General features: G+C 46.1%; 1 protein-coding gene across 1 annotated transcript in view; it reads right to left on the bottom strand.

Moving 5' to 3' along the window:
* Positions 1 to 1,675: 1,675 nt before the first annotated feature.
* Positions 1,676 to 14,050, bottom strand: part of CNBD2 (cyclic nucleotide binding domain containing 2) — a 49,993-nt gene continuing 37,618 nt past the window's right edge. The window contains exons 11-12 of the mRNA XM_052651205.1: positions 8,120 to 8,283; positions 1,676 to 1,994 (exon numbers count right to left, since the gene is read on the bottom strand). Of these exons, the coding sequence (XP_052507165.1) occupies positions 1,676 to 1,994; positions 8,120 to 8,283 (483 nt within the window). The remainder of the gene's footprint in view (positions 1,995 to 8,119; positions 8,284 to 14,050) is intronic.

Genomic DNA, 14,050 nt, shown 5'->3' with positions numbered 1-14,050 from the left:
ACCATCCCCCATGACCTCCCCAGGCCGTCTGCTATGCATCTGTCTCTTTAATCTTAGCTGCAGTGCGTAGCCTACCATCTCAGCTTCCCTGGTGGCTCCAGGGGTCTTGGGGAATAAAATCCTCTACTTTGCCATATTTGTACCACTTCTTTTAATCCTCAACAGCCATTATAAGTAGCAGACCTAGGATCTTTGGCATTCCAGTCCCCTACAATGAAAAGGACATCTTTTTTTGGTGTTAGTTCTAAAAGGTCTTGTAGGTCTTCATCGAGCCGTTCAACTTCAGCTTCTTCAGCGTTACTGGTTGGGGCATAGGCTTGGATTACTGTGATACTGAATGGTTTGCCTTGGAAACAGAGATCATTCTGTCGTTTTTGAGATTGCATCCAAGTACTGCATTTCAGACTCTTTTGTTGACCATGATGACTACTCCATTTCTTCTAAGGGTTTCCTGCCCACAGTAGTAGATATAATGGTCATCTGAGTTAAATTCACCCATTCCAGTTCATTTTAGTTCACTGATTCCTAGAATGTCAACGTTCACTCTTGCCATCTCCTGATTGACCACTTCCAATTTGCCTTGATTCATGGACCTGACATTCCAGGTTCCTATGCAATATTGCTCTTTACAGCATTGGACCTTGCTTCTATCACCAGTCATATCCACAAGGCTCCATCCCTTCATTCTTTCTGGAGTTACTTCTCCACTGATCTGTAGCATATTGGGCACCTACAGACCCGGGGAGTTCCTCTTTCAGTATCCTATCATTTTGCCTTTTCATACTGATCATAGGGTTCTCAAGGCAAGAATACTGAAGTGGTTTGCCATTCCCTTCTCCAGTGGACCACATTCTGTCAGACCTCTCCACCATGACCCGGTCATCTTGGGTGGCCCCACACAGCATGGCTTAGTTTCATTGAGTTAGACAAGGCTGTGGTCCGTGTGATCAGATTGGCTAGTTTTCTGTGATTATGGTTTCAGTGTGTCTGCCCTCTGATGCCCTCTCATAACACCTACCATCTCGCTTGGGTTTCTCTTACCTTAGACATGGGGTATCTCTTCACGGCTGCTCCAGCAAAGTGCAGCTGCTGCTCCTTACCTTGGAAGAGGTTACCCCTCCTGACTTTGAACGTGCAGTAGCTCTTCTTGGCCCTCCTGTGCCCGCGCAGCTGCCACTCCTTGGACATGGGGTTGCTCCACTCGTCTGCCACCCCTGACCTTGGACGTGGGTCTTAGCCCAAGTCACAAGATTCCAGTCAAATGCTTTAGCAAGATGGCTGTCATAGAATGAATGTTCTGTGGATCTTAGTTCCCTGACCTGGGATCAAACCCAGGCTCTCTGCAGTGGAAGCACCACCAGAGAAGTCCCCTACACTCCTTCAGACAACCTGTCTGGCCTTGCAAGACCTCTGAGTTCACAACCCTGTCTTTCCTCTGTGCCTCCCGTCCACGTCATAAGACCCTCTCACCCTGAGGCCACCCCAGTGATTAACCCCCGCACCCCCAGACTCCTGACTGTCCCCTACTCAGCCCCACAAGTGCCAGGGGAGACAGTGCCCCCTAATACCTCTCCAGACCCCCAGGTCGCCCCCAGGACCCCCCACTGTAAGCCCCGCAACTCCCATGGCGGTTATTCAGGAAACATGGTGGTCGACCCAACATCTTTTATTGATTCTACATGAGGACCCCTGCATTCTTATACTGAGGCAGGAGCTCCTGGATTTTGTACCGGGGTGCTATAATGGTTTGGACAATCCTCAATGGGGGCAGGTATTTCTGGGGTGCCATAAAAATGGCATGACAACGTTTAGTCTTCTTGTCTAAGCTATACAGGTCCAGCATCACAGTTCTGGGGTTGTAGGTCCCTTTCTTCTTGGGCTGGATTGGAGTGAATGGGGGACGCCAGCGAGGCTCTACCAGTAGCCGCACCAGGTCCTTCCGGAAGATATTCCAGTTGTTCTCCTTGAGGAACCTCTGGCACAGATCTTCATCACTGAAGGTAAGGAACAGGTGTTGGGGTTCCCGCACCACCGCCTCCTGACCCCCTGCCCCTCCAGTCCTGCCTCCTGCCACTCCTTCAGTCCCTAAACACCCTGAGCTCTGTCCCACCTCTGCGCCCTTCCCCAGGCCCTGTATCTGCCTCCTTCACCTTTCCATGCTTCCATCCCCTAGACCTGCACTACTCCATGCAGTGGCCAGGACCCACATGTGGCTACTGAGTACCTGAAGTGTGATTAATCTGAATTAGAGATGCACTCTGAGTATAAAATACATACCAGATTTCAAAGACTTCATACCAAAAAAAGAATGCAGAGTATCTCAGTCATTTTTATGTTGATTACATGCTAAAATGATAATATTTTAGATAGACTACATTCATTAAAATGTATTATTAAAATTAATTTCACCCCTCTATTTTTATTTCTTATAATGTGGCTATTAAAAATTTAAAATTACACCTGTGATCATTAGCCATCAGGGAAATATAAGCCAAAGCCATACAAGATACCACTTATGCCCACTGGGATGATGACGATTAAAGAGACAAACACTTATTAGTGTCAATGGAGAAGTGGAGATATTGCAATGAGGGTTCCAATACATTGCTGACAGGAATAGAAAATGACACAGCGACTTGGAAACACAGCCTAGCAGTTCTTCACAAGGTTAACAGTTAACTTATGACCCAGCAATTCCACTCCTTGATATATACCCAAGAGAAATGAAAACATATGCCCACATAAAAACTTGCACAAGAATGCTCCTAGCAGCATCATTCAAAATAGCCAAAAGGTAGAAACCACCCAAATGTCCATCGACTGATGAAGGGATAAATAAAGTATAATATGTCCATGCACTGGAATATTATTTGACAATAAAAAGGAATGAAATACTGATATTAGGTTGGCCCAAATCTTGGGTTTCTCTGTAACATTGTATGGAAAAAATCCTGATTGAATTTTTTGGCCAACCCAAAACTGGCTACAATACGAATGAACCTTGAAAACACTATGCTAAGAAGCCAGTCACATGCGCTGGGTTGGCCAAAAAGTTCATTCGGGGTGTCCTACCAAACTAATATATGGTTCTATCTATGGGAAATGTCCAGATCAGACAAATCTTTCGAGATAGAAAGTCAACTGGTAGCTGCCCTGGCTGCACATGAGGGTAAGGAAAGAGGTGGGCAATGGTGGATGGGCTCAGGACTCACTGGCTTATTTCCTCCTGAGACTGCAGCAAGGGAAGGCCCGTTTGGCTTTCACTGCCTCAGCTATACTCTCACCCAAGGAGGCAAGCTTGGTAAATCACTAACACATTAGAGCATTCTTTAGGAAAACTGCGTTGATCAGGACAAAGTCAACTTTGATTCACAGAGATCAGCTTAATCCAAAATCTAGAGGTCAGAATGGGCTACAAGTTAGTCCCAAGACCTCAGGTCTCAGCAGCGTCAGCTCCTACCAGCTCACAAGAGCAGCTCCATGCTGAGTGACAACAGGCTGGTAGCTCAAAGCTGGCCATGGAGGAGTATGTGTGCCATAGAAACTGGCCAACACTTCCAGTCAGGTGACCTCCCACCTCCCAAAGAGCTGCTTGTTGAATGCTGCCCAGCATACCACCGGAGAGTCTCGACCTAAAGAGCCCCATTAACTCCCATCTCTCACATGATAAATAACACTACCTAACCCTGCTTCGCACTCACCATGCACCAGGCACTTTATACTTGTTAACTCATCAGATCCTCATGACCACCCCATTTCACAAACGTGGAAACTAAGGCTCAAGGAGGTTAAGGAACTCACCAAAACTTAAGAGAGGGCAAGCATGTGACCACAAATTCTTAGAAGACCTTTTTGATGTTGTTGTTCCAGAGTAAAAGTTGAGACAGACATGATTCTGCGTCACCTCCTGATGCTGGTGGTCACGTTGATTCTAGTCTCGTCTCTCACTAAAGGGGGCAGCTCTTCTAAAGCCCTCCACTCCAAGCAGGGGTTCCAGTTTCACCCTCTGCCTCGCTAGAATTGCAACTGTCATCTGTCCTTGCAGGATGCCAGGACATGGTGCCCTCAGTTACTACCCCCACACCACATCCGCCTGGCCATCCAGCGCCAGATCACACTCAGTGCTTTGGTTTTAGGTTGTTCTTCACTTGGGCCCGTGGGAGAGTTTCCTTTTTTCCTGCAAACTCAGCTGTTTATATTCTATATGTGCTCCTTGTATCTGTAGGGGGACAGGCTTCAGATAATCCAGCCCATGGCATCCACGGGACAGGTCTCACCCATGGACTGTGCCATCTTCAGCATGTCACGTCCCCCTTTCCTGGGCGTCACAGTCCTCAATTAAAACATGGGGGATTTGAGCTAGATAATGGATATATTTTCTGCCTGCTTTAGCAGTCTAGAAAACCGCGAGTTCGACAAGTAATGAATAAGCCAGAATTCTGTCTGTCAGCATTGCAGACGACTGTAGCCGAGTGCTGACTGCAGCACAGACGCTGAGGCCCAACATCTGCCACCCTCAAGCCCGTGCAAACCTTCTCTGAATCCCAATTCAGCCGTTAACTGACACCCATCACGCACCAGACGCTCTGTGAGAAGCTAAGGCTCCTTAAACCCTTTCTTTCCTCCTTAAATCCTTTCTCTCCCCCTTAACTCCTTTTATGAGGAGGTGGCTCTAAATAGCTATTTTCTACATTGATAGGCCACAGGTATCAGAGAACTGGAGCATCGCTGAACTGCAAGGAACCATCAGTGTTTCCCAACTTTTCTTTTTTTTTTTCCACAAAACTGCCCCCATTTTTCTTATTCTTTTAAAACTTTTTATTTTGTGTTGGGGTATAGCTGAGTAACCATGGGGTGGTGGTTTCAGGTAAACAGCAAAGGAACTCAGCCATACATACACATGTAAAAACTGCCCCCAATCTGGATCACAGCTACATTATCACCTGTTCTTTTATTAATGCTTTTCTTAATTCCGCTTAATTTCTTTCACTTAAATATTTACTTTGGCTTGGTTCAAAAGCAACAAGATTGTCTAACCAAGGGTTTAGTGAACTAGTCCTGTTTTTCTAACTCATATTCAAATAAATATGTAGCTGTTTATAATCTGTGGACCACTTAAAATCATCTTGTAAGCCTTCTGAGAAGATGTTCCATAATTTGGGGAAACTGTTCTACTCTAATTGTTTTGTTTTGCAGTGGAGTCTGATGCCTAAAGGAGGGTAAGTGACTTGTCTAAGGTAATACAGAGTCCATGTCAAATTCTTTCCTGTGCTTATTAGATATGGTTGAAGTAACTTTACAGATATGCTTGCCTTCACCTCTTTCTCAACCACAGGAATCACCACAACTGCTTACAAAACCATGTCTGATCACATCACCACCACAAGAAAAGAAATAGGCGGGGAGGATGCAAAATTATATCTATATGGTTTCCCTTATGAAAGTTTGTGTGAATGAATGATAAATGCATATTTGGCACATATCCATGTAGTAAAAAAAAAGTACTGAAAGGAAATACATAAATTGCTAATTGGGATTGTTGGAGTAATGCAAACACTTTCAGTCTTCACCTTCTTAAATGTTCAGCCTTCTTCCAGTTTTCCACAGTGAGTGGGCCTCATTCATTCACTAACGTTTATCAAGCACCTATCTCGTGCCAAGTACTGTACAGGTGCTAGAGGTGAGAGGTGGATAAAGCCCAAACCCTGTCTTCAGGAGGAAATTAACCAAGTGGTGGGGAAAGAACTGTGCAAAAACTACACAGTTCTAAGGACTTCCCTAGCAGTCCAGGGGTCAAGAGTTCACCTTCCAATGCAGGGGATGCAGGTTCAGTCCCTGGTCGGGGAGAAAGAGCCCACATGTCTCACATTGTAAAAAATTCAATAAGGAGTTTACAAATGGTCCACACTAAAGAAAAACAAACAAACTACAAAGCTCTAAACAGCTGTAATACAGCATGGTGTGGCCACTGTGAGAGCTGTAGGACCATGAGTGAACAGAAAGGAGTACCTAGCCCAGCTTTCTGGAGGAGATGAATCTTAAAGAATGAGAAGTTTATCCGAATGAAAGGCTGGAAGCAGGACTGAGGGATGGCGTTGCAGGCAGAAGGGTCTACACTGGCAAAGGCAATGGTCTAGGAGGCAATCTGCCTGGGTTGCCAGAGTGGGTTAGAGACAGCAGGAGTGCTACAGGGAGTTGAAGGGTCAGACTACGAAGGGCTGTTTACACGGCACTGAATCTGCACTGTGTCCTATAGGCAGTGAGGTACCACTGAAAGGTTTTAAACAGAAGTTTAACATGGCCAGATTTGAGTTTTAATAAAAGCACAGTGCAGGCTTCCTGGTAAGCTCAGCTGGCAAAGAATCTGCCTGTAATGCAGGACACCTCAGTTTGATTCCCCTGGGTCGGGAAATCCCTTGGAGAAGAGATAGGCTACCCACGCCAGTGTTCTTGGGCTTTCCTGGTGGCTCAGATGGTAAGGAATCTATGCCTGCAATGCCTGAGACCTGGATTCGATCCCTGGGTTGGGAAGATTCCCTGGAAGAGGGCATGGCAGCACACTCCAGTGTTCTTGCCCAGAGAATACCCATGGACAGAGGAGCCTGGAAGGCCACAGTTCATGGGGTCATAAAGAATTGGACATGCCTAAGAGACTAAGCACAGCACAGCACAAAAGCACGGTGTGCAGAAATGATCCAGCGCAAAGAAGACGGAGGCAGGTGACCAACGCTAAGATGGCTGCAAGACTCCAGGTTTGGGGCTCCGGAGCGGGGCTGGGGATGTCACCTAGGGAGGTGAATGAGATCCACTGGGCTGTGTGAATAAAACAGTAGGACTTCATCTATATTTATCTTTGGCTTTTTTTTTTTTTTTAATTTAAATTTTTAGCCACATCATGCAGCTTGCAGGATCTTAGTTTCCTGACCAGGGATCAAGCCTGTGCCCTCAGCAGTGAAAGCATGGGAGTCTAAACACTGGACCACCAGGGATTTCCCTCTTAGTCTTATTCTTTTTAAAGATCTATGTTTGCATATTTATAATGTATAGGAGGTAGACAACACACAGCATATATAGATATAACAGATAATAAATAAACATGTTACTCATATCACATAATATATTCTAGGGAGTATGCACTCAAACACTCTTTAGTAATAGCAGTGTAAGATCAAAACAGTTCTGTGACCAGTGATCAGGCAATAAATTAGTTTTTACGTAAAAAATAGTGGGGTTTTTTTCACACTATAAAAGTATTCACTTTTATGGAAAATTTGGAAACTAGGGAAATATAAATCGAAATCTTTTTATTTAATCTTTTAAGATAAATATTTTTAAATTATAAAATAAATATATCATCATTACCAAACATTGAGAATAAAGGGGAAAACCCACTTGGGATGTTACTACTCTGACAATAACTTTAAAAAGTATATCATTTTTCCCCTTATTGTGAAAGAAATAAATTTAAAAAAAGAAACATATACTCACTGCAAAAACAAACATCAGAGGAATATATAACTATAACCAGAAAGTCCCTTTTAGTCCTGTCTTCCAGAAAGAATGACCATTACAAATTGGGCAATACTGCAGAATTATCATTTTTGCTCATTTTCCTGCTAGATTTTTCTCATATTAGTGTTCTACAAAGGCCCAAGTCATAGTATATATACAACTTTGTACCCTGTCCTTTTCATGTAGCATTGCATCACTCATTTTACTTTTGCTTCTTCAAAAAAAGTTACTATTAAGAGAACGTATCACTGTTTTCTAAACTGTCCCCTTGGTGTGACACATGTGGATGGGGGGGAGGTTTGTTTTTCTATTATGAATATGGCAGCTACAAACATCTTGGTACCTTTCCCTATAATTTAGTTATATAGAGATAAACTCACAGGTAGACCATTGCTTCAAAGGGTAGAAACAGTTTCGGGCCCTTGAAATATTATTATCTAAAATTATTATCAAAAGGATTGAGCCAATTTAGAGGGTATCAGCAATTACCAGTTTCATTCTACCCTTGTCAGCACTAGATATTATCACTTTTTTTCTTTTACTAAAATAAGAGGTAAAAAATTGTTCATTCAATCTGGCGGAATGCACATACTTTTCCAGCACTGACCTGGGGTACTTGATACTGAACTTTGATAATTTTTCTATTGTATTACTGTCGAGCAGTTCACAAAATTTTTCTTTCCTGATCCGTATCACCTCAGCTCCCAGGCTCACAAGGATCAAGGGCCGTGTGTCCTGTTGGCTCTCTGGGAGGAGGATCTGGTGAAGGCCCTAGAGAAAAGAAGTCCCAGAAAGTTCAATCTCAGAGACCATCCACTCAACCAGCAAATTTTCCTGATTAGAAAAGCAAGGCCCAAAACAGGACTTGAATCCATCTGGGGTCATTCAGCAAGTGATAGGGAGAAGTCCAGGGCTCTCTCTGCCAATGATAGCAAAGTCCTCAAAGAACCATCCGAGCACTTTGTCCATAGTCCTACCTCCAGGCAACAGGCTCTGCAAGAATCATGCTTGTGGGACTTCCCTGGTGTCCAGTGGTTAAGAATCTGCCTTGCAAAGAGGGGGATGCAGGTTCGATCCCTGGTCTTGGAACAAAAGATCCCACATGCCAAGGGACATCCCTTGCGAAGCAATGAAATGCCGCAACTAAGACCTGATGCAGCCAAATAAATTTTTTTTTAAAAAAGGGTTTGTACTCACACAGTCACTTGCTGGGTAGCAGTATTTTACCAGCTTTCCCTGGTGTCCAGTCTCAACTCTTCTTTGTGCCAGGTCAGCCCATTTTCTCTTCCTTATGATGATGACAAATAGCTCATCCTCCTAGATCTTCCCTTCTTTACAGCCACCACACCCTCCCTGACCCTTCCCTCCAGGAAGTTCATAGCACTTGTCCCCACGGAGCCTTAGTTCTTTCTGTCCCTTACAGGCTCTGGGGCCACTGGCGGCTGCTATGCAGCTCCCATTGCTCCTTGGGCTCTCTGGTGTGGATTCCTACTCCATCATATCTGGAAGGGAGATGGAGGTCAGCAGGCCCATCTGCTTGCTTTACAGGAACTGTATTCCCCTTCGTAAGGAGACACTTAGAGATGGAGCAAAGCTGGGACTAGAGTACTGGCTGCTCAAGTCCCAGTCCAGCGCTCACACAGCCTCTCAGCTATTAAGACTCTGGCAAGGAGGGGAGAGAAGGTCAGTGGTCCAGAGCTTGCAATGCCCAGCTGTCTTGGGCTTAAGAGGGCATCAGCCGTAAACCAAGAGGTCTGCTCTAGGCAAGCCAAGTGGGACTGGGAAAAATGCAGGCTTCAGAAGGAAGATGCACATGTTTACTTGTCATGTTCATAGGGACAGAGTAAAGGGATAAAGTAGGTGAATTAAATAGTTAATCCCACTAAAGGATCATAAGTAAAGGAAAAGGTATGAAGACCCCTGTGAGTCAATGATCGCGCTAGAAAGCAGGTTTGCTTAGCAACAAAACCATGTGACAGGAGCACATGATGCGCCCCAAAACAATAAAACAATGGTGGCATGAGATCCACATCCTGCCTAGTGAGCTCAGTAAATCAATGATCCCAGGACATGCTCTCTGCACACACAGAAACAATAATTTATGGAAAGGTGATCATTCAAATTCAGTGCATAGGACTCCAAGCTCTTTGATCTCTGGTTGGGGAACTAAAAGCCTACAAGCTGTGCACCGCAACCAAAAATTTTGGGCTTCCCAGGTGGCTCAGTGGTAAAGAATCCGCCTGACAATGCAGGAGACACAAGAGATGCAGGTTTGATCCCTGGGTTGGGAAGATCCGCTGGAGAAGGAAATGGCTACCCATTCCAGTATTCTTGCCTGGGAAATCTCATGGACAGAGGAGCCTGGCAGGCGATAGTCCGTAGGATCGCAAAGAGTCAGACATGACTGAGAACACACAGCATATCATAGGCATTTCAAAGTGAAAGGCTCTCATTGTACTGAGACCTAAATTAATTTTCCCACTGTGCTATGACAGTCCTGGCTAGACCATGTGGCGGTAAGAAAACTCCCCTGCCCAACCTTGGAGGAGGAACTGCTGATGGAAGCCTGATGACTATTCAAGAATGAGAAAGAAGGTGGTTTTTCCCCCTCCCCACTTTTCCTTTGATTATAAGACTGTAGCCCACTTAAGTTCTCTGGGCATAGCACCCTCTTGCCTGCCTGCTTGTAAGCTTCACAAACATCTTATTCTAATAGATCACTTCTTGTCTATCACTTTACGTCTCGCTGAATTTTTTGTGTTGAGACACAAAGTACCAGAATTCCCCAGAGCCCCCAGAAAGCCACCCAGCAGTTTCAATGTGACTTTGGGTGAAGTTACACCTCCCTGGTCCACTGTTTGCTCACCTGTGAAACAGAGGTGAGAACACCTGCCCCGCATGTCTCTGAAGGATTCTCAAACTGAAGGAGACGTGAAGTAGGATGTGGAACCTTCCCCTCCCTCACCCTCGCCACACTACCACCACAATTTGGGTTCTAAACCTTAAAGAATGACCATCTGCTCTGAGCCCTGGCCTGTCTCTCCCTATAAGACTGGAGTGGAGAGGTGTCATTTTTCCTACGAGCTTCTGATGGTCTAAACAAGATGGTGTGTGTAAGGATGCTCTGGGAGACGTTAAGATGCTCACACTTCAGTTCTGCTCACTGCAGTGGGCAGGAAGCCCCTTCTAATCAGCACCAGGCCTGGCACGGAAGCCAGAATGGCTGCTCTTTAGTCAGTTTTGAGAAGCATGGATATAAATTTAATCCTCACAACCACCCTGGGATACAGGGATTATCAGCCTTAGATGTGGAAAATGAGGTTGGGCAAAGGAAATTTGCTTGTCAAAAGTCACGTTTATCTTTTTACAGTAAGGATGATGCCGATGATAATGATGGCAGTGATGGTGGTGATGGTGATGATAGCACCAACTCATGTTTATTGAGCAGTCACTAAATCCCAGGCCCTCTTGTAGCTCTCTGGTGTGTGTTAACTCACGTAACCCTCACTGGAACCCCACGAGGTGAGTTCTTTTATTATCATCATTTTACAGAGGATGAGCGGAGGTTAAGAAACATGTCCAACATCACACAGCATGGAAGCAATAAAGCTAGGATTTGAACTCAGGTGGGTCTGTCTTTAGAGTCCATGCACTTATTTATCTATTTATCTGTATTTTGGTTGTACCATGGGGCATGTGGGATCTTAGTTCCCTGACCAGGGACCAAACCTGTGCCCCCTGCAGTGGAAGCACGGAGTCTTCACCACTGAACCACCAGAGAAGTCCGCAGAGTCCATGCTTTTAGCTACAAGGAAACTGAGCCACAAGGACATTAACTAGTTTGCCAAAGGTGACAAGGCAGAAAATGATGGAGTGGGATTCGACCCCATCAGCCTGCCCAGGACCTCACTAAGGGCAGCCCAGCAGCAGGCACTGTTATTCACCTCCAGTCCACCCTATACTTTCCAGCCAGAGTCAGGTCCTCAAACAGCTTCCCAAAGCTCCCAGGATAAAATAAAGCTCTTCACTGTGGCTGCCTCACCCCTGTGAGGTTCCCACCTCGTTCACTCCATTTCAGCCACACTGCCCTCCCTTCCAGTTCCCTCCACATGCCAAGCTCCCTCCCGCCTCAGGCTCAACATGCTTTCTCTTTCTGGAACACTCTCCCTCCCAGGTTGTCCACAGCTCATTTGTCTTGTTATTCAGATCTCTGCTTACACATCACTGTCTTAGAGCAACCTTCCCTGACCACTCCATTTAAGACCACCTCCCCCTTCAACCCCACTTTCTGCTCCATTCCCAATAGCAATTCAAAACTTTCTGAATGCTTGCTGCTCTATCTGTTTACTGCCTGTTCCCAGACTAGATCATAAGCCCCACAAGGGCAAGAATGACATCAGTTTACTTGCCCACACTGGCAACTTGGGCCGAGCTCGAAGCTGGATAAATGCTCAAGAAATACTTGTGGGACTTCCCTGGTGGTACAGTAGTTAAGGCTTCGCCTTCCGATGGGTGGAGAATGAAGGCCTTGCTCTGAGCTCCCACCCAGCGCCTTCTAGGATAGTCTAGAGCAGGGGTCCCCGACTTCCAGGATCTAATGTCTGATGATATGAGGTGATGCTGATGTAACAATAACGGAAATAAAGTGCACAATAAACGTAACGCACTTGAGTCATCCGGAAACCATCCCTTCCCACTTCCAGTCCATGGAAAAATAGTCTTCCACGAGCTTGGAATCAAGTCTAAAGTTCCACTTGCCACAGCTTCCCACATGCTCTCTACCAGAATAAGCAATGCCCTTCCTGGCCTTGGTGCCTCCATTCACTCAGGGTGCTTGGCATCCCAGCCCCTCACTGGGCCGGCACGAGGCATGTTCACGGCAGGTGCCCAGCCTCAGGCGGCCTGTGTTCAGTCCAGAGCACCTCGCCCTGAGACTCTGAAACTGCAGGGAGGCGGAAGCGAGAGGGCTGGAAAGCACATCACATGAACGCTGCAGGAATGGAGGAATGTTTTCCCTGAATAAGAAAATAATTAACGGGGCACTGGCATGCTGCCTGGCTCCATAAATGTTGAATAGAAAAACAAAACAGCATTCTTTAAATTCTAAGAGGCCATCATGTGGCAAGGAGACTGATTTCTGTTTATTCTTGGGGGGTGGGTAGGGTGCACTGGGTGCTGGGAAGAACTCGTTAAAAGCTGTAGGAGGCAGAGTTTTATTGAGCAAAAGGAAGAGCTGCTGAAAAGCTGCAAACTAGTCACTCAGCACTGACCGAGGGCTGGGCCAGGGCCTGGGGCTCCAGACAGTGCTGGGCTGGCCTCCCTGCCTCCCAAGGCACACAGTCCAGCAGAGCAGGAGCGCCGGGAGATCAGCACATGGGGTGAAGGGGTATGAAGAGGACCCTGGGGATTCATGGTGACAATGACTGACCACACATCAGAAGACAGGGCCCCCACCCCCAGGAAGACTGAGGCACACGGCTACTCACCAGGAGGCCTCACGCCCTCCCTGTGCCGCTCACCCCCTCCCAGCTCCAGCATCTATCTTCTGGCATCTAGCTCCCACAACGGTCAGAGTTCAGGGTCAAACTTGTTTCACCCATACATTCTTGTCCACTACTGGATTTTTTTTTTCCCCCTGGCTGAGTAGCATGTGGTAATTAGAGCTTCCCAGGTGGCGCGGTGGTAAAGAATCTGCCTGCCAAACCAGGAGATGTGGGTTCGATCCCTCGTTCAGGAAGGTCCCCTTGAGGAGGACATGGCAACCCACTGGGTATTCTTGCCTGGGAAATTCCACGGACAGAGAAGCCAGGCGGGCTACAGCCCACGACGTGGCAAAGAGTCAGACACACCTGAGCACACACAGGACCGCACGGCATGTGGGATCCTAGTTCCCCGACCAGGGATCGAACCTGCATCCCCTGCATTGGAAGCACAGGGTTTTAACCACTGGGCCACCAGGGAAGCCCCTGGATAATCTTTAGAACCATTTTAGGCTAACAGAAAAACTGAGAAGATGGTACCTCTTCATCAGTTTCCCGGTTAAGATCTCACACTGTGTAAAAGTTTTGTTACAATTAATGAACCATGATGGATACACATCAATAACTGAAGTCAATGAGTTATTTAGATTTCCTTTTTCCGTTCCACAGTCCTCTCCAGGACACATTACACTTAATTGTCAAGTCCCTTGAGGTTCCTCTCGGATGTGGCAGTTTCTCGGCCCTACCTTGTTTATGATGATCCGGACAGTTTTGAGGAGTTCCAGTCAGGTAGGTCTTGGGTTGCCCCACTATTAGATTCTGACTGATTTTTTCCCCATCATTAGATGGAGGTTACAGGTGATCGGAAGAGGACTGTAGTACACCATTATCATCACATCACATCCCACATTTATCATCTCATAAAGAAGGGCCACACTAGCAACATGATTTATTACTGCTGATGTTGGCCTTGACTGCCTCATTCAGGGAGCATTTCACTTTCAGTAGCTGTTCCTCTGTAAAATTATTCTTTTCTTCCTCCTTCCCATACTGTACTC

Source organism: Budorcas taxicolor, chromosome 13, assembly GCF_023091745.1.
Source record: "Budorcas taxicolor isolate Tak-1 chromosome 13, Takin1.1, whole genome shotgun sequence".
Lineage (NCBI taxonomy): Eukaryota > Metazoa > Chordata > Mammalia > Artiodactyla > Bovidae > Budorcas > Budorcas taxicolor.
This window is presented reverse-complemented; position numbering and strand designations above follow the sequence as displayed.